This window comes from Denticeps clupeoides, chromosome 1 (genome assembly GCF_900700375.1).
Source record: "Denticeps clupeoides chromosome 1, fDenClu1.1, whole genome shotgun sequence".
In the NCBI taxonomy this organism is placed as follows: domain Eukaryota; kingdom Metazoa; phylum Chordata; class Actinopteri; order Clupeiformes; family Denticipitidae; genus Denticeps; species Denticeps clupeoides.
Window position 1 is genome coordinate 2,238,537 of NC_041707.1, and position 21,482 is coordinate 2,260,018.

The following is a 21,482-nucleotide window of genomic DNA, read 5'->3' on the forward strand; positions in this document are numbered from 1 at the left end:
TTTCACAAAAAGCGCAGCTATGCCATGAAGACGTATTACTTCGGTCGGGCGAAACGTTCATGAAACATTAGTCGACTTACCCCGTCCACGGGGTCACTTCCTGTGCAAAGATTAAGAGAAGGGAAACTGGTTAATGAGCAGAACTGCGGTGAAACGCTCTGTCAGCTCCCAGGCTGCTGTTGACTCTGGGCATTCTTACGGCTCAGACGCGTCTTAAAGTCTTTGTTTCTAATAAAACAAAAGCTCCCAGCCCATTCGCGCCCCAAGGCAGACTACAGGAGGGAAACTGCGGGTGACAAAAGAAATGCGGGCAGGCGGGGGACGTATCTGATAAAAAAATAATAATAAAATAAAAAGAGTCGCAATACTTCAATATCGACGAAATCCTGCAATAAACGGCCTGGAACGCGGCGGCGCCAGAAATTTAGCCCATAACTCTAAACGAGAGGAGCGTTACGGAGAAGGCCCCGCGGCCGCGGAGGCTTTATTCAGTTAAACGCGCTCGCAGAATTCTGCGCGAGAACATGGGATCTGATGAATGTGGGTCAGCTGCGCCGCACTAAGAACTGGGTGATTTTACCAAAGAAGCATTTTAATACGTCCCAGGCCCTGCGGGCCACAAAGACACTCGATTTCATACAGTAGAGGCTTAAATTCAATTTAATATTGACTCCAAAATGTGCGTCAGAATTAGAACTCTGGGGAAGGGGACCTTGGTCTGGTTGCCTGGTTGGTGTCTGTACTGGCACCTTTTGCCAATATTGGCATCAAATTTGCATTATTATATATAAACAATTCTTTTTTTAAAATGTAGTGCGTTACATGCACTGCCATCAAGCATTTATAGTTAAGCACAGTTATGAGAGCCAAATTGAAATATGAACTCACCGTAAACGGAGAGATCGACATGCAGCGACGGGTCCAGCGGTGGGGCGTACGGGCGAGGTGGGGTCCTGGGGGGGCTGGAGCGGTGGCACTGGTGGCACCTGGGGAGGGTGGCGTGGGCTTTGAGGGTAGAGGATCTCTTGATGAGCCGTTGCTCTCCTCAACTCCTCCTCTTCCAGCTCACGGAAGGAGATCTGGATGTCGGATCTGGAGTATGTGTACCCGTGGCCAGCGGGGCAGATTTCCCTGAAGTGCTCTGTAAAAAGATGTACGAACATAAGAAAAGCCTTATTTTAAGTATTAAGTACTCTTGGAACCATAAACGATTGGCCGTGAAATGGAAATCCATGCACACAGCAAGTTACGTCAACTTTTCAAATAATCCATATTTAAGAACACCAAAGTGCTGTAAAACTGCACGTTAAAAACAGACCAGGGTAAAATTATAATTTATAATGTATAAGATCAAGTGGAAAAAAGAACAGAACAAATATATAAAACATTCAAAGAACCCAGATTCCCCGTTTTATAAGTTTAATACTAAAACAAAAAAGGCGCAAGGACCAATTACACATTTAAATAGAACGAGCACATCACATGAATCACATATACAATAACTGGCACTGTAAATTAGAAGCCAATGAGGAAATGGAGATTTACATCGTTCCCTAGTCAGGTAGCAGCTAATGTAAAGATCCGGGTGTGGCCAGCAGCAGCTGGTCAGATGACCTTGTAGACCAGGAAGGATGTAGGGTTGGAGAACGATGTGAGAGGCTCAGAATTTCCTCCATCTCTCCAGATGGTCAGCATAATTTCGCACGTTCTGGAATATTTGCATCTTCACATCATTTTTTTTGTCTGCTGATAGCTGATCTATGACTATTCCCATCAAGCCATTTCAGAAGAACTTGCACCGAAAAATCCCAACAAACAGCCTTTTCTGCCACTTTGATGATAAGATCTCCAAAAAGAGAGGAGGAGGACGTCGGACCTCTCCAGTGTTTCCTTTGGCTTGCTGGATCCCCTTTTCCATGGCAGACAAAGCAGGGCGATTAATAATATTTGCCTCTCATGGCTAATGAGATAACTTGAAAACCAACTCCCACCATTACTGGCCGACACCGTAAAAAAGCGGCCGTTCTTCTGGTCCCGCTCCACGACAAATACAAGCTCGGTATGTTTGGCCAGCGGTTAAAGAAGAATGGCCAACGCGGCAGATTGACGGGACTCTGGCTTGAGGGGTATCTGTACAGGACGCCTGGACGAGGATCAAAGAGGCTGCATGACACAGAGAGGAATCAAACAGGCGGTGTCATCCCGTAAATCAGACTTAATTAGCAATAAACTACATTAAAATCTATAAAAATAATAACGCTCAAGCTGAGGTCACCAGATTCATGACACGTTCAAACACACCAAGCGCGCCCAGGCGATGCTCCCAGGGAAGCGGGTGTGGTTCTTATTTACATAAACTCGGTGGCCACTTTGTTAGGTACACACTCCTAGTTCCAGGTAGGATTACTACTGCAGCAAATTGACTGTTGGACTTCTCCACAATAAACATGGAGAGTTACTGAAATCTTCTCATTTTAACCTCTTGAACATAGTGTTGTTACCGAGCGGCATCAGGTTATTCGCAGTACCTAATAAAATGGCCACCTAATGTACATTAGGCCGGTAAGAAGTGGACCGGCCTCGACGGTGAGGGGCACCTGTATCGGGCAGAGGGCACCTCTGGCAGCCGGAGCCCCAGGCTTTACCCACACGGCTGCAGCAGCAGATCTGCTTGGTGATTTGCTGGGAGAGCGGCAGGGAACAGGTTCCGTCCGAGGTCGAGCGGTAGCACAGGTCCTTCTCCACTGAGACCGCCTTATCAGCTGGACAACAGGACAGAAGAACCAATTAACGCAAATAATACTAATACTGATGCTGTGTGCGGGGCGTGGTCACATGTGGTCACATGTGGACAAATGTGGGGTTTTCTACTGGCATGGGGTTGCATGTAGGATTCTCATGATGTGACGGACGTTTAATCACCTCAAAACATGTTACTAAATGTTACTATTTTGCTGGCAAATTAAATAAGTAAAGAAAATCATCAAGATAGCAATTCAAGATATATTTATTCATTGGAATGATGTGATTGTATATAACCCCCATAATATGCTAATTATCCTGGATCAATGTAACCTTGATTGATCAGTGTGATTTTGGGTAATCAGCACACTGTGATCTCAAAAAGCCAGAATAAACAGATTAAAATAAGAAGGCTAAATGAGCAGAAAGCCAGCCGAACAGATGGACGATAATTGTGTGCAAATCAATAAGCAACACATTTTTATGATGGCTGTAGTAAAAAGATGCATCGAAAGTTTAAAATTGCACAAGGACAGCAAGCATCCACAGTCCAGCGCCAAACACAGCGTGATATAAAAGTGTGGGCTGGTACCACTTACTACCATCGTGTCCCTGAGCAGGACACTTAACCCTGCGTGTCCCCAGGGGGGGACTGTCCCTGTAACTACTGGCTGTAAGTCGCTCTGGATACATGTAAACGTGAGTGCCTGGTGAGAGGAATGTGCCGGCGGGACTCACAGACGCAGTGGCTCCTCGCCGGGTCCAGCATGAATCCCGGCTTGCAGGTACATCTGTAACTGCCCCTGGTGTTGATGCAGTCCGCATGCTTGCAGACGCCTTGCATGAGACACTCGTTTATATCTGTGCAACACACAGCACGCGGCGTCAGAGTCGGCCAAGGACGAGTCTGATTACTGTCACCGTTCCAGAATAAGTGATCTTTGACCTTCGTATGGACCTCTGGGGTCTGTTCATAAAGGATCTTTGTACTCGATGCGCCTTGATTTATACAGTGGTGACACGATTTGATGAAAGTAATCAAAAGGCAAGACAAAACGACAAAAATGGAGATGGAGATGAAAGATGTGAGCTCCAGCAAACTGTCCCCACTTTTACTGCAACGTGATGACATTTACACACACGCACACACACACACACACACACACACACACACACACACACACACACAGATTTATGTGCAAAACGAGTCCTCATTAGCGCACACATTCACAGCTGTAATCTTTAAACTTTTCCCACAGGCTATTTACTACAACGTCCATGCCGTCCCCCCGTGGTGCTGATTTACGACCTCACGTCCTCCCCGTCACAAACACCGCGACATGTTCACATGCGTGAAGCGGAAAAATGCGGCCGAATCTCACGTTTGTGTCTGTTGTGGGCGGAAGGCCGCGATGGCGGCGGCCTGTTTATTCACCGCTGGACTGCTGTTTATTCGTGGCACCGCCCCGGGGAATTCGAAGGCCTGGCCCTCGTGTTTTCCTCCACCGTCAAACCTCGAGTAAATCACCGTGACGAGTGGAACCTGACATGCTGACGTGCCATTTGCAGACCCGCTTGTGCGTCTTTGGGTGGAAAAAGTGAGCCGGCCGGGAAAACCGCACAGTTGGGCGAGAGCGTGTGTGTTGTCTCCGACAAAGATGTTTGACAAGAGTTCACTTCGCCAGACTCGAGCACCAAAACACACTGATCTGTGGTTTACTGGTGGTGGCCTACAACCAGAAGACCCGGGTTCAAACCCCACTTACTACCATCGTGTCCCCGAGCAAGACACTTAACCCTGACTGTCCCTGTAAATACTGATTGTAAGTCGCTCTGGATGAGGACGTCTGGTAAATGCCGTAAATGTAAGTACAGAGTACAAGTTCGTTCCGCGTCTTTTCTCCCACCGTCCGTCACCAATGGAGGCGTCCCACGCCTAACCAGACCTTTCTTCCATGTTGAGAGCAGAGCGCTGAGGACTAAAATGACTATAACTACATAGAAGAAACGTCCTTTTTAGAGCGAGTTTACCACGGTGATGTCGGGGAAGCGGTGTACAGCAACGTTAACCGGTAAAACAAGGGCGGGTAAAAAACTGAACGTGTTAATGCTCTGATTAATTATACATTTTTAACACATTAAAGCAGCTCGCACGTATGAAGGTGGGCGTGTCTGCGGCAGTGGAAACAAATCGTCGACCGATTGGCCGATGCATTCGCGTTCTGCGGCTTTGCACGAATGGATTTGATTGGCTGCCATTTGCTCCATGTTCATGAGATCAAAATTTTGTAACTTTCTGCCGCAAACAATGCAAAGTGGTCATCCAGTTTCTGCCTGCAGCGATTACACCCCGCTGAGACCCACAATTCAGTGTGCAGCACAGCACACGGTGACACGGTGAAACGCGTCCTCTGTATTTAACCATCACCCTTGGTGAGCAGTGTGTGGGGACGGTACGTCATCAAGGGGACCTCAGTGAAAATATGGCGGTTTAGGATTCGAACCCACAACCTTACGATTACAGGTCCGCTTCCTTCCACCACTGCCCCATGAACATGATGTCACCCCGTTCAATGACTATTAAATGTTATTAAACGTTAGTCTTATGATCTAATGAAGTAAATTCATTCTTTGCTAAATGATTTGTTCTAGTTTATATAATGTTTGTGTTAATGCTAATAGGAGCTAATTCTGAACGAGGGTTTTTAAATGAAAAGGCCTGCTAGTGATGGGGTTCTGTTCCCATCCAGATGTTTATCCGCTTACATTGTGCCTCGCTGCCAATCAGGAAAAGCTCCTGTAAGATCATGACGCAACGTTAGCGGCCATGCTAACTTTAACAGCTGCTGTTTTAGTGCTTTAAATATAGCCTTGGGTTTTAAAAGGGTGGCCAGGATGCTTATTTTCATCGGCAGGAACTCTGACCACCGAAGTTTTGGCGCTGCTCGCCTTCCACAACTTCTGCCGGATCCTGCAGCCGCGGCCAGCTCATCTGCGGCCTTTTCCCGCTGCGCTGGAATAAACGTGCTCTTCGCATCACACGCCTCGCGCCAACATGAGCTCAGTCCGCGCAATGTCCCCCGTTCCCTCCACGCCGATCATGTCATTGTGTTTAAAACGAAGGCTTCTTGTGGAACGCCAGACTCGCGCATCGCTTGCTGTGAATTATAACAGGTTCGATGCCCGGAGCCAGAACTCATCATGCCGCATGTTCACATGGAAAAACCTGCAGACGCTGCAGTCGCGTCTATTTCCGCCGATATTTCACGGATTATGTAACGATTGCTTTCCGGAATTATGGGCCAGCAGACTGCAGACGGTGAGGAACGACATTTAAACATCTAAATCAAGCCCTACGCAGCCTTTCACTTCTTATATAACTTTTGTGTTTACGAGAAACGGAGCCCACAAATTCACATATTTCACCAGTTCTTTTAGCACAAAACCGACTCAAACCGGCCTCTCTGCGTCTCGTTATCGTTCCCACTCCTTTGCATACGGATATAAAACGTCCATTCCGAGTCCAGCAGAGACGTTTGATCGGAATGAGGGGGTCCAGATGAGCGCACAGGAAATGACATTCGCCTGCCACTGTGCCCTGTTTTTAACTCGCATGCATGCGTTCCTAAGAATGCACACACACACACACACACACACACACACACACAACAAGACATGTATGCAGACATGTGACACACACACTCAACATTGCTGTCAGGAAAGATATCGGTTGGACAACTGCATAATAGCAACGCTCCCAAGTCCACAGTTCAGCTATCTGGCAGCCCTCCTGACAGCTGAAATCCAAAATTCTTTTTGGAAGAAGGCACGGCGATGAAAGGGGACTTTTCAGGCCCGCCAAGGGCTATTGTGGATATCTGTCAGTTCTGCAGCATCCCAAAAAGTTTGGGCCTCCGGCGCTGGGGTATGGGGGTGAGGGGTGAGTGGCACATCTTGAAGTGATCAAGATGAAGAACTGGAGAGGACTATATTCGAGGCTGGATAAATTACGGACCTCGCTGGCAGTGCGGGATTGTGCCCGTGACTCAGCGGCTGGGAACAGCAGGCTTTCTCAAACATCTCGCATCATCTAGCAACTGTGTGTGTAAACCCACAAATCCACACATGGACTGTCATCGGGACGTGGGGCAGTGGTGGCCTAGCGAGTAAGGAAGAGGACCCGTAATCGGAAGGTTGAGGGTTCGAATCCCGACCCGCCAAGGTCCCCTTGATGAAGGTACCGTCCCCACACACTGCTCCCCAGGCGCCTGTCATGGTGCCCACTGTCACCAAGGGTGATGGTTAAATACAGAGGACACGTTTCACCGTGTCACCGTGTGCTGTGCTGCAGTGATTCACAATGACAATTTTCAATTTGAAAAGTATGAGGTGCTGTTGGAGGGCATGGCCACCATAAACAAAACCACGGAGAAAGCATCATTAACAATTTACAGAAATTAAACTGTACATGGATTCAGATTTAGCCTAATATTGCTAAATATTAGGCTAATATTGCTGTTAGAAATGTTAGAATGTTAAATGTTTAAGATGTATTTCCTAGTTTCACATTGGATGAGAAAGGAAAAATCCACCCAGGAGGCGGTCAGATGCAAGTTAACGTTGCTTTTCCACTGTCAACAGCTGAAGTGTTAATGGTCCTTTTCAATTGTGTCAATTAAAAGTGTCCACTAATCCACACGTTAACCGTAATCAATGTCTTATCACGTCAGTTCTCATTATGACCACACAAAACTGCTGGGGAGGTGCAGTTGGCAGATGAACTCTAACAGAACCATCAACCTGGTTCATTCTGGGATTGTATTTGCAACTAGTTCTATGCTTGACGTGGACCTTGATGGTGCATTTCTGTATAAAGAACGGATGAACTGTGACTTCAGACACGTTTAAATGGGGATTTAAATAGACTTTTGTCATGTAGGATACCCACCTTGACAGCAGAAAACGTGTGAACGTTAAAGGTGGATCTACTTACCCTGACAATGAGTAACATTCATCCTCTTGTACCCTTTAGGGCATTCCACAAGGCCATTAGCGATGATCGCATACGCTGTGAGAGAAGGAGAGAGAAACGCCCTGAGTTAGGCAGCGTACGAGGAAACTACTCCAAGCTGCACAGAAAAAATACAGGGACCCGTGTCTGATCCCTGTGGGACATGAGAAACTGTGAAATAAGTATTGACCCAGACAGGCTGCCTTAATTGTGAAAGATTTTGAGATAACCACGCCCCAATCGAAGTCTCCACCCACGGTTTGAGAACTACTTAACATTTTGAACTGGGTTCTTTATAAGGGGTGTTTGGGGACCTGTGGTGCCGGAGCCTTGGAACAGACATTTCAGCGGGAGCCAGGGAGCGACGTAAACTTGTGGAAAAGGGGTGTAATATGTCACCTTTAAAAAAGCGGGCATGTAAAGTGATCTTTACAGCAAGTTCAGCCATCATGCCCAATCATGAAAACAACAGCATACACGATTTACAGTCAAGCTGTTTAAACCTTACAGGCCGAGAAACTCCGAACGAGCCAAAATGTTGTTATTTAATGGCCTTGAGACAAGAGCTATAAGATCTGCAGCCTTGTTCTACAAGTCTACTTTCAGGAACATTTCCGCTTCCCTCTCAGAATGAAATTCTCCGCTCTCGGTAGGAATGTGATGAAACCATTAAAATGCCTTGACTGGGGTGAGTCTCAGCGGGGTGTAATCACTGCAGGCAGAAACTGGATGACCATTCGCTGAGTTTCACAGTTGTCAGGCAACAGCCCTTGTGATCTAGTGTCATCTATCAGGAAACGGTCATATTAGACGGCCATTTAAAGTTCATCACGGTTTCGAATGATCTCTTTTTTTAGGACACAAAGACGCGTTTGTGTCCAGTTGATCCTGAATTTTCTGTGGTTGCCATTTGGAACACCGTCCAGGCTCCTCATGCTTGGAGTTACAGGAAGTTCTCTTTCAGCAGCACGGGTCAGAAAGGGGCTGGCGGAGTGTAAATTAGTGTCGTGGGAACAATGTCAGCTTTTCCAAGGTTGTCGGTGACCAGTTTCTAAACAGGGACTACAGGATACTTCAATCAAACGCACCCCCAGCTTCCATGGCTGTCACCATTCATCAGGTACAAATTCCACTCACATGATCAACTGGATCGCGTTCCTGACGGTCTGGGAATATTCTGGACAGGTCATGACCTCCGCTGCCACACAGTGGGAGGTTAAAACGACCCTGCCTGGAATAACTGATGAATCCGGACACATAAATAGGTCACATGCAAGACCCCCACTGTACGAGGGGCCAAGGGTCCGTGCTAATCCTGCCCAAAATATGAGCTTGCAGCGTACCCTTATCCTTTCAGCGCAGTAACTCATCCTGACGTGAGAGTCAGACTGTGTTCTTCCAAAAAGCAGCTGATTGCAGCTAAAACATAATCCCACATGAAGGTACATTCGCTTTAAAGGAGGACACCAACTGAGGATGGAAGCATGGAAGGACAATTCATCAGCTCATCCCTGACAACCATTTTGAATTCTGAAATCAACGCAGTCCCACTTGTATCTAGTTAAGAGGGGAAAGCAGAGTGCATTGTTCCTTTTCACTGTTTTCCCATCAATAGTGTAGGCTACTCTCTCATATGGAGACATGCACAATATTCAAAACTTTAAAACATGTCTCCATGACCCTGTTGTCCACGTCACCCAACACACACAACCACCACCCACTCCAGTCCCCCACAAATAGCTCCTGTGAAGTCACTTATTAGTTTATAACAGCAATTTCTCAAAAATTCCCAACGGCGTTAGACTCAATAAGGTGAACAGTAAAATTGTCTAATTTAGAGGAAGAAAAAAATGACAGGAGGTGACCTAATAAATGGTGACCTCAGAAAAACAAAAAAAAAGTTGAAGAGGTAATTTCAGTGGCATCATGGTGAAGACCACCCTGCCTCCTTGACAGTTCCACCAGCATTACGTCAGACATTTTTATGGGAATCAGGTTGATCCAGACCTTCAACAAGAAGGATCATGTGATCGGACATAGGTTCACTATGTAATGTCTGTCAACTGGAAGTGTCAAATCTCCGACTGAACCACATTATCAAATTGAAAGAGAGGAAAACTGAGCCTGAAAAAGAAAGGAAGTGGCTTGTTTTCTGGTGACATGGTCCAGACCAAGAGCAAACACAAAGCTCTTTAATCACAAGGGTTTCCATTTTGTACTTGTGGCCCTCTGTGCCAAACCCTGATTAGAGAAACCTTTTCCAGCAGGGCAACAGGGTACTTCTGTGTTGTACCAAAGGTCAGAAATTCGCAAAAGCTTCCTCCAAAAGTAGTCATATGTTGCTTTAGATGAATAATTTGTGTCAATAATTTTTTTTTACAAAATGTTACATTGTAGCTTGACAGCTGAACAAATCACCACGTCCCAAGAGATGAGATGCCATTATACGATGATTGAAGATGTTCATTAAATATCGCAGCACCACCTACAGTGGGCGGCAGGAACGTGCATCTGCACTTGTAAATATTAAAAATAGTCAACATGGTGATTGTTAAATGTGAATCTGATTACATATTTATATGATGAACATGATTATAATACATTATGTGGAGGAGATGCTGGACTTGATCGAAGCCTGATCGAAGCAATCATATATAAAATATATTGTATAATCAGTTTTGTAAATGAACATGGTTATGATCACCATGTATGTTTAAAAGAGTAAATAGAGCTATTATTTTCTGGATTAATAGAATTTAATAGTAATAAATTTTTTTCTTATTAAGTCTGGATGCAGACGTATCAAGCTCGTGTTGACATATACAGCAAGCAGCAGTTTTCTTTTTATAGATGCATCGACCGAATGCTGCTGGAACGAACTCAAAAGTTCTGCTGCTGATGTAATTATTTGCAAGTGTTCAATATTTGATCGTGACTAATAAACCATAATAAGTGCTCGTTTGCGCTCGATGAACTCGGGTAAAAGATGATCTCATATGGGAGGTTGTGGAACTAGGCTTTGGCCCTCCACCCTTTCTGTCCCCATGAATGGAGGCCCTGTGGGCGATTAGCGGGACCCTCCTGTTCCAGAGCTGCAGTAGGAGTTCCCTTGGAAGTCCATCACACATTTCATAGCATTGCACAATGTTCAGCTCATGCTCAGCTGATTCTGCAGTATGAGTGCCGGGTTCAGTGATATTTAAATTCCATTTGTCCATCTGCAAATTTCTGTTCTACTCCTTACATTTACGGCATTTGAACACTGATGAAGTAGCCAAGAGAAGAGTCTAGATGAATGTCTTCCTTTTACCTTCAGAGATGGAGGGACCAGGCGAGCAGTACTGGAGGCTCAGAGTATACGAGGTCCGATCACATGATCCTTCTTGTTGAAGGTCTGGATCAACCTGATTCCCATAAAAATGTCTGACGTAACGCTGGTGGAACTGTATTCAGTGTGAGGTGTAATAAGGGCTGTGAGGTAGGATGGTGCTACTCCATGTTTGGCTTTGTAGGCCAGCATCAGTATTTGGAACCTGATGCGTGCAGCTACTGGGAGCCAGTGGAGGGAACGTAGCAGAGGGGCGGTGTGGAGAACTTGGGAAGGTGCTGCTGCATTTTGTATGAGTTGTAGAGGTCGGATGGAACATAGAGGTAGACCAGCTAGAAGGGAGTTGCAGTAATCCAGTCGTGAGATTACTAAGGACTGAACCAGGACCTGGGTGGCCTGTGTTGATAGATCAGGGCGGATCCGTCTGATATTTTACAGAAGGAATCTACATGATTTCAGATTATTAGTTCTCACCAGCAAACTAAAAGTTAATCCAGGAATGTTATCCTCTGGCCTCTTCCCAACCGACCAGCAAATCATATTTCGAAATAAGCGATCGTGTCAGCATCACTGCTCATCTGAAGAGGCCAGGGCCTACTGTCTCTTCCTCAATCTGCCTCTCATTAAGGAGAGGAATTCACAAAATCTGACCTCATAATGCATTACATCCGCAAGGCCTGCTGCCTCCCTGGAGTTCTGGAAGTGACAGAGCCGGGCTGTCGTCACCTCCATTACATCAACCCGTCAGGCTTGACACACGGCACCCCTTTTACCACCGTCCAGCATGGCGAATAAAACAACCCTGGGAAGAAATGGCACTTTACTGGACTGTGACGTCGGTCGAGTCACAAACTGGGGGCCTGGACTGACGTGGCCTGGTGATTTTACCATTTTCATATCATTAGCAGCATTAGCCTGAATAAGTGGTTAGTTACTTATTTAATATGACTATTTAATTAATTATGATTTGTTAAACTGAAGCTGATAAAATAAGGCCGGAAGAGTTATTTTTAGGGTCACATTTCATTTCACAGGCCACGTTACAATAAGTCATACAAAGCTTTTATATATAAAAGTTATGTACCAAGATACAAAATGAGAAAGAGCACAGGATTTGTGACAATGACTAAAAATGTGTCCCTATGACACAGTAATATAAAGTTTTTTCCAGAAAAAGAGCTGGTTCCACTCACTATAATGTTAAAAAAATGAATGAACCTCTGTTGTGTGATCCAGGATGAATTAGTTTCCCTCTAAAACGCAGAGTGAGCCTCAGATGGCATTTAGAAATGACTCTGGGGGTGTCGCGTTCCAAAAGCTTTCGAAAGAACAACAGATCAAGCAGCGGGAAAAACTCATAAAAAAACAAAGCCTACATCCGATCAGCAACGTGCACACAGAGGCTCAAAAAGACAGGGATTACACTGCGGATGAAATATACAGTACGAGGAATGTACAATAATCTGAACCATACTTACCCTTTCACGTCGCATTTATTGAGACCAGGGGTGTGTCCTTGTTTGTTCAAAGAGAGAGAGGGAGATGGGACACACCCAGAAAGAGAGAGAGCGAGAGGAGGGGGGCGTGCGAGTGCTGCTTTACCTGGTTTGCTGGGGCACTCTGTACACTTGTTCAAGCCCCACGATGCACCGATGCTGCCACAGCAGTCATCCTGCTTGGTCAGCCCTGGTAGTGGCTTCCCACACTGCAACACACACACACACACACACACACACACACTTCACAGCTCCATATGTATGCTAGCAGAAGAGGTGTGAACCTTCGCATTATTCGGCACTAATAAGAAAATGTTTTCAAATCGGGCAGTGAGATGAGAGTTCAGGCCTCGTCTGGTGAGCGCCGACCGAACACCGACAGCTTTTCAAAGGATGGAGTCAAAATCCATTTCTGCCGAAATCCCGTCGAACTTTAAACAAGTCAAGCGAATGGCAATCGAACTCGGCAACAAAGCGCAATAAAAACGTGTCTGTTGTTCAAAGGGTGTCGATTTTGAGGTCGAACTACCGGAGCGTACGGAGAGTCACTACCGGCATTACTTTATAACTAGAAAATTGATTGGTGGCCTAGTAGGTAAGGAAGGGGACCCGTAATCAGAAGGTTGCCGGTTCGAATCCCCGACCCGCCAAGGTGCCACTGAGGTCCTTCTGAAGGAAGAACCGTACCCACACCCTGCTCCCCGGGCGCCTGTCATGGCTGCCCACTGCTCACCAAGGGTGATGGTTAAATACAGAGGACACGTTTCCCTGGTTTCACAAGGACAATCACTTCACTTTCACTTTTCAAACCACCAAACAACAGCATTATGATCCAACCGATTAAGTTCTGCACAGCATCCATGCAGAATCATGTACGTCTGCATCGTGATGCATCGTTTATGAGATCAATTCCAACACCTAGCCAGCATCAGACAGATTCAGCCGAGATCTGTCCCAGTTCTCAGTCCTGATGAGCGGCCCTGGGCCTTCTAAAGACCTGACACACCCCTACATACATGCACCCGTCTCTCTTCGTGACTTCTTAATGTTCCTCAACATCATCGCTGAGCTGCACATGCGGTTACGTGACGACGCATTTCAATTCCAGGTTCCAGTCGGCGGCGTCCAGCTGAATTCAGAGGAGAACGGGACAAAGACAATGATGAATCCCGTCCAATTCTAACAGATATTTCCTGTGGTCATGCTTTGGCAGGAAAGTCTCTGTCCTTATTCACTTCCTCTCGTTCTTTCTCTCCATCTTTTTCTAGCCCATCCAACACGCTGGTATTTTTTCCTTCTCCTGCCTCCATGCTATCACAACACATGGTGAGCTGGTCCTGGGAGGTGTGTGCCGGGGGCTCAGAAATCCCGGCTGAAGTGTAAATCAGAGACAGAGTGGGGCTTCCTGTAGCCTGGAGACAGTACTGCTGAAGGGAAACATCCTGTCGCGGTCGGCCATCGCTGTCGTTACACCTCCAGACCACCGGGGGCGTTCAGATCTTACCACAACCCTTCCATCTCATCATACGTGAACATGTTCCATAAGTAATACTGTCAAGTTGAAGAGTGTGAATAAAACACACAAAAAAGTAGTTTAGACTGTTCGAGGGTAAAGCGGTCGTGTTGTTGCTGCAATGGTTGCTGCATTACATTAGAAGATTGGGTTGCGGTTAGCAACGCCACACCGTTATTGTCTGAGATCAAGATGCGTTATTTATTATTTATGCATAATTTAACAACTGGAAACTATACTGGATCAATCTGTTTTTTTCAGGTGAAGTTAAAAACAATTATTTTAAATTATATACACACACACACATATACATATCTCATACATATTATAACCTCATCAAACAATATATATACAATATATACTAAAGCGCTTCCTTTGAAGGTCCTTTCATGGCTGCCCACTAAGGGTGATGGGCAGAGGACATATTTCGTTGTGTCATGGTGTGCGGTTCTGTGTAAATTCCCTGGTGCGTACCTTTCCATCCACGGTCTCCTGGAAACACCTGCCCACGTAGGCGTCCTGCTTGGTTTGCGGCCTGCCGTTTCCGTGCCCGTTGCCGTGCCCGTTTCCGTGCCCGTTTCCGTTGGGGTGGGAACGCTGCTGCACGGAGTGTGAGCTGTGATTCTGTCCCGTGTGACCTGGCTTAACCCGAGCCACCTGGTGCACCTGAACCTCCGTCTCAGGGGGGTGCTGGATGTGCACGTTTACCAGAGAAGGGTGCAGGGACGCTGTCCACACACACACACACACACACACACACACACAAAAACATCAAAAGCTCAATTAATTGGCAATAGAACAGTCAACAGAACCCAAGCAGCCTCGTGTCTTTCCAACAAGGGTGGTAGTAGCCTAGTGGGTAACACACTCGCCTATGAACCAGAAGACCCAGGTTCAAATCCCACTTACTACCATTGTGTCCCTGAGCAAGACACTTAACCCTAAGTTGCTCCAGGGGGACTGTCCCTGTAATACTGATTGTAAGTCGCTCTGGATAAGGGCGTCTTATAAAAGCTGTAAATGTAAATGTAAACCTCACCAGCCTTAACAAGAACCTTCCACCACAACCAGAGAGGTGGCGCTGCGCAGCAGAGTCTGCAGGAATGCATGCATGCTTACAGAGGCTCTGACGAGATGAAGATGGAGACGACGAGAAGTGTCCGGTGGTCCGGTGGACACCACGAAGACCTCACCTCCGCCGTCAGGCCTTCCTCCTGGCCTGACGGCGACCACACTGGGCCGAGATGCGCTCCGAGGACGCGAGGCTCTTACGTAACCGCGCCCAGATGTGGCCCGCGCCACAGCGGCAGCATCGTTAGCACACCGACGCCGAGTTTAAAGGGCCGTCGAGGGCTCCTGCTTTCACTTACAGGAGGAGAGATGAAAAGGCTCCTCTTCAGGATCGTATTTGGGGAACCGGGCGTTTCTGGCCATGTTATGCCCCCCCCCCCCCCCCCCCCCTCTGGTTTTCATATTCATTCGTGCCCGCTGATAGCTGAGAACAATAGCAGGAATAACTCTTCCTGCTCCAAGCGCCGCGGCCCAGGATGAGGAATGTGAGACTAATGTTTGGCTTGCGAGCATCAGAAATGGAAGAAACGCTCATAAAAAAAACGGAAAAATATCTCGCTCAGTAACGACTTCACTCGAGTCAACATGAAATCATCCGCACAGTCGTGATTTATCACCCGAGTCACTTCGGGGCTTAATGCAGGAATTCTGAAGGAATAAACACGCCGGGCCGCTGCGAGCGTCTGGACACGGGCCGTTATTTTCCCATGATCCTCTTTGTGCAGAGTAGGAAGGGGCGAGAAGGAAGTAAATGAAGCCATTAGAACAGTGTGTGTAATGAAGAAGCGTTTCGATTGGTCACCTTGCTGGTTGGACAAGGGCAGGGTGTACATTGAGCGGGAGGAGCCGCTCTGGTTGCCGTCGGCCCTCCGTCCGGGGGCGGGCTTGCTTGGAGGCGGGGCTGGCAGGTGGCAGAACTTCCCCGTGGAGTTCGATGGACACCAGCATTGGTTCTGTCCGATGCAGTGGCCCCCATTCAGACAGGGGATCTGGCAGAAGACTGGAGGGAAACACCAAAAAAAAAAAAAAACCGACTGAAAATCGACGATTTCTGATGCTTTATTCCAATATCAACAGCAGAACTGGTTTCCAGTTCATCAGGAACAGCAGGTCCTTAAGGAAAGTGACCGCTGGCTTTCATTTGACAGATTTATGCCACACCACATAAAAAGCTGAGCCATGCAGCTCTGCCCCCGGCGTCCCACCTCAAATTCACTCCGACCGGCTTCCCCAGACCGGAGACACACCCGCTGCGCCAGGAACGACTTCCTTTAATCACTCATCAGTCTAACCCGTCATTTTAATAAACTTTTTTTCATTCTGCTCACTTCCTACATACATTCTATGCTGTGTGAAGGTAATGTAGAAATCTATGCATCTTTCTGATGAGCGCAATTGCAGCTCTCTGTGAAGCTCTCTCGCAAATCTGGTTTCCGATAAAGACGGGCAGGAAAATTTCAATTTTCATAATGAATATTAGTCGGGTAGAACGTGTGACGAAATTCAGGCCACGATAAAATGGCAGCTTTGGAGAAAATAAATAAAATTGGTGGTGTGCTTGATATGAAAAACAGACTTGCCGTGAGTGTGTGTGTGTGTGTGTGTGTGTGTGTGTGTAAGAAAACGATTTGTTCCGCCATAAATAAACTTTTTTTTTTTTTTGAGTCTGTGCTCATTGGCACGTAGGGAATGAGCTCCGGTTAGACTCCATTAATAACAGCGCTCGAGTCCTGCTCTAGTACCGCCGCCGCGGACGGGTGGGGAGACGGACATGTGACGTCACATCAGCCTCAACCTGGACGCCAGCGCCTCACTGGTCCCACTGGTTTACTTCTCCTCCGCCCTCCTGATCTTCCAGCCTCACACACACACACACACACACACACACACACACCAGAACCATGCTCTACTGGCAGTGCCCTCACATTCCACCGCTCTTTTTCCAGTAAATACAGTTCCACACTGGAGAAGTACGCAAAGCTCAGGGGCTGGAAGCCATGTGTGTGTGTGAGAGTGTGTTTGTATGTGTGTGAGTGTGTGTGTGTGTGTGTGTGTGTGTGTGTGTGTGTAAGAAGCTGCTCACTGTCCCACCGTCTCATCCAGTCTGCTCTTACCCTTACATTGCAACAGCATGAGATAACTGTTTACTCTCACAAACGCATTCCTGAAAGAAACACTCACACACATTCACACACACACATTCACACACACACAAGAATACCAAACACTTAAATGTGAAGAGTCTCAGTCAGAATAAAATATACAAATCCCATCTTACACAAGCTCTTAATTTCTCTTGATTTCTGAAGCCGAAACATCGCGAGGATGTGCGACCTGTTCCTGAAAAGCGATTAATTGGAACATAAATCTAACAAACAGGCAGTTCATGTATCCATAAGTCATGAAAAGCAGAGCATGTAGCTGTTCCTCATGTCTGGACAAAGTGGGTTGTGGAGAAGTATGCACATTTAATAGGGCAAATAAGACAAATAATACAGAAATATTAGAGGGTGTGTCCTTTCACATTAACCTTGAAACTGAACACTTCAACCAGTGTGCTTTTATCAGAATACAACAAAGACAGATCCACACACACACACACACACACACACTCCCTGTCCACCCATCCGTCCGTCTCCCTGCCCGTCCGTCCGTATCGTATCCCTGTCCATCTGTTTGTTAAACTTAGTTTTAATATTACATGTAACACCAGATTGTCTAACATGTAGCTGAAATGACAATAAAGCACAACTTCAACTTCTATGATGGACATTTTTTTAGTGATCTCAGCATTATTACACACACAAAAAAAACTATTTTATCATACTGTTGGATTTGCTGCACTCCAATAACCCAACTGCACAATTTAAACAGACCATTCGGTTTTAAAATATCAATGAAATGCTTTTCACATTTCCATACCTTTAATTGGCATTAAGAGTGAATGCACATCACATTTAAGCCTTGAGATCAGCTCATGATTTGTGTTCTGCTCATGATATAAACGTTACAATAATCACTACAATGAACAAAGATTCACAGTCTTTTCATCAGACCATTTTTATCAGATCTTGCATTTACAAAATATAATTTAAAAAAAAGGTCATTCTGGTCACTTGAATTTGTCAGCAGGCATCTTAGACGTGAGTCAGAAAATGAAAAATGAAATTATGAACCGAAGACTAACTTTCAGTTCTGAAGCTTGTCTTTACTCAGACCTGATAATAACTTGCATATGATAACTGATTTCTGTTTGACGTGCTTTGGGGTCAAAGTTGAACCATTCCCAACAATCCCGTCAAGACACGGGCAAAACTCAAGCATTATGGATGTTCGGAGCATTTTATTTTTATTTCCAGGTCTGGGTTATTGTCAGATGATGTGACTGGAAGCAGCGTTATTTCCTCTCCACTTCCAAACATGGTAACGCCCAGGCCGTACAGCACAAACAAGACACGTTTACACCCAATAAAAAAAATAGAAGGATATGCCACGTTATTAATTAATAGACGCGGACGGCAGTCGCCACGAAAGCACGATGTTTAACCGCAGCGGCAGTGTAAAAAAATCCAATTATTAAAACTGGCCCAGATCCTCCGGTTACTCGGTAAACACTCCCACCGGCCTGAAAAGAGCCGTGAAGAATAGACCTTCCCGTCTGAGGGCTTTAATCCTCCACTGGTGTTAATTGATCTCTCATGTCAGGCGTGTGGTCCATTCAACGCGCCCAAACAGACACCCAGGGTCTGGAAGACTCGCTTTTGTGCTCCTTTCCTCCTCCGCGTCCCCGCCGGAGTGGTAAAGCCGGGGATAATGGCGGGTTTATTGTAATCCCTATAAAACCCCTGCCACCCCCTACCTGCTCTGCTCTGCTCTGCTCTGCTCTCCCAGGGAGCGAGGATCCGGGGGGTGCGCGCCGGAGCGTGGGACCGCCGGGCCGAGCCCCTCCTTCTAAATCCCCTCTCGCGTCGCCGGCCCTTTTCTCCCCCACCTTTGGCTTCGGGCTCTCACGGCAGCGCATCTGCTCAGGTGGGGACCCTACACGACATCACCGCCTCCGTACAGGAGCCCGATTTTCCCTTTTACGCGGCCCTTTAGACCAGCTCAGACGGAGCCGGGAACTCACAGAGACGGAAGCCCTCGCTCCTGGCCGCCTGGCTCTGGCTCTCGCTGTAGATGGTGGTCTTGTCCCCCCTCTCGCAGGTGTTGTGGCAGCGGCCGCCGGCGCAGGTCTGGCGGCACAGGGTGGGCGTGAAGATGATCTTGATGCGGTCCAGGCCCGAGGTGAGGTTGGCCCCTGGGGTGGAGGAGAGGTGGAGGAGGGGGGTCTGGGTGAACAGCAGCACAAAAAAACCACAGAGGAACCGCATCCTTAGACAGACCGCCGACCAGACGCCCTGCCAGGCCAGCGCAGGAGAAGGGCTGCTTTATAAGAGTGTGTGAGTGTGTGTGTGTGTGTGTGTGTGTGTGCGCCAGTGCCTGGATAGTGCCATAGTCCAGCTGGAGGAAAGATGTGTCATGGCACAACATGTCCAAATGAGTAGAGAAACAGGGAGAGAGAGAGAGAGGACGGGCGAGAGACACAGGGAATGGGTGCCTACTTTCAGCGGAATCATTATCAGTGGAATGACGTCCTGTTACTTTCCTTCTGTGTGTGTGTGTGTGTGTGTGTGTGTGTTGAGGCTTGTTTAACTCAAGCAGGGTTGGGGAAGGAGGGAGGGACAACTAAAGTGTGAGCGTCCCCCCCTCATGTTCGATGTCAGGGTGAACGTGAGGACAGCGGCTGTCGTACCCCACACGTCTGGATTTGAAGAGGTGCCCAACCCTCCCCGCGGCGCTGCTTGGGACAAGCCACGCCCCCTCCCCTCGCTGGCGTGACGAGAGCCGATGAGCGGAATGGAGGCCTGGAGGCCGGCCAGGTCTTTAATCTAATGTTCCAGTCCGATCAGGGGACAGGAGCGAGAGAGAAGCTATTTCTATTCTAAATGGAACATGGGAGGCAACATGAGGGCGTGTGGATGACCAGAGACGCACCTACTCATCTACGTTGCAGAACCAAACTTTTCATATCTGAGAATTACAAAGCTCCACCACCTCAAGTGGAGATGATTTACTGAAAGAGTTCATGATTAAAGCATTTGAGTTCCCTGTATTAGATCCTTCACTCATAGTCTCCATAAAATGGGTAGTTAGGACATTAGGACAGTGGGTTCCCGTATGAATACCTGCTGCCGCGGTGCTGACGGACTCCTGCAGCTGACCGCCGACGTGGACTCTCGGACCGCGGTGTCCAGAGCTGTGGCCGCCACGGCTGCCCTGACCATTCCCGCTTGGCAGCGCGTTAGAAATGATAGGAGCAGAGGATGATGGGTAACGTTTCACCGTCCTGGAGGTGCCTGTTTGCTGCAAGTCTGAAGAGCCACGTCTGCTGTGCAAGAAAAAACAAAAAGGCAAATAAAAACCCCATAATCTTCAGGTCCCTAACAGTCAGGTACAAGTGGCCCTGTTTTGATCCCAATGTGCAGCTGTGGACATCACACCGCGGTTACGTGATACCCTGTGTGTCTCATTCAACCACAGAAGTCCTGAAAATGCCACTTGAGTTTACAGAGAAGTGACAGCGTGACGCACAGTCATGTCAGCGTCGCTTCCAAAAACCATTAATACTTCCCGTACCTCCAGTGCGCTCGCACAAGACGCAAGGCCCTCCCGTAAAAGTGTCCCCATCAATGCCAAATGTCTGAAATTCACAAGACGTCCCCCCCAACCGGAGGAACAGCTGCCGAAAACCATCAAACTCCTCCCGAAGAGCCATGTTCTCGGCACCACACTGCACCACAAAGGATTCAGGATTCGAACCTGCAACCTTTTGATTGCGGGTCCGCTTCCTTACCCGCTAGGCCACCGTGTCCTTTTTTTGTTTGTTTTTTTAGATAGTGTAGAAGCTAGCAAAGTCCATCTAGCATGTTCTTGAGAACACGAGAACCCCTCCCTCAGACAGTACTGCACTTCACCAGAAATAAACGAATCACTCGAGGACAAATGAAAAGGAGCTGAATACAGAACCTAAAGAAAATCCCTTTTATAGGGGCAACCGACCTCTGACCCCCCTGTATTCGCCGTAAACCTGGTTCAATGTGCAGCTTGGAGAGCTACTGTATGCAAGATGAGATACGATTCGATTTTACTGATTTCTTTGCTCTATACCATGTTTTTTTACATCTACTAGTAACTATTACCAGTAACACATATTTACTCTGTTTTCCTTAGCATTAGCACATCGCTAACATTCGGATTGATCTGATTTTTCTCACGGCTGAT

The 21,482-nt window shown here is 47.1% G+C and overlaps 1 protein-coding gene across 1 annotated transcript in view; it reads right to left on the bottom strand.

Annotated features, from left to right (window-relative positions):
* The window catches only part of LOC114791985 (latent-transforming growth factor beta-binding protein 2-like), a 75,453-nt gene that overhangs the window by 24,699 nt on the left and 29,272 nt on the right, over positions 1–21,482 (bottom strand). Inside the window, exons 4-12 of the mRNA XM_028982626.1 lie at positions 20,387–20,589; positions 19,288–19,458; positions 15,964–16,161; positions 14,565–14,818; positions 12,684–12,786; positions 7,736–7,810; positions 3,481–3,603; positions 2,598–2,762; positions 889–1,141 (exon numbers count right to left, since the gene is read on the bottom strand). Of these exons, the coding sequence (XP_028838459.1) occupies positions 889–1,141; positions 2,598–2,762; positions 3,481–3,603; positions 7,736–7,810; positions 12,684–12,786; positions 14,565–14,818; positions 15,964–16,161; positions 19,288–19,458; positions 20,387–20,589 (1,545 nt within the window). The remainder of the gene's footprint in view (positions 1–888; positions 1,142–2,597; positions 2,763–3,480; positions 3,604–7,735; positions 7,811–12,683; positions 12,787–14,564; positions 14,819–15,963; positions 16,162–19,287; positions 19,459–20,386; positions 20,590–21,482) is intronic.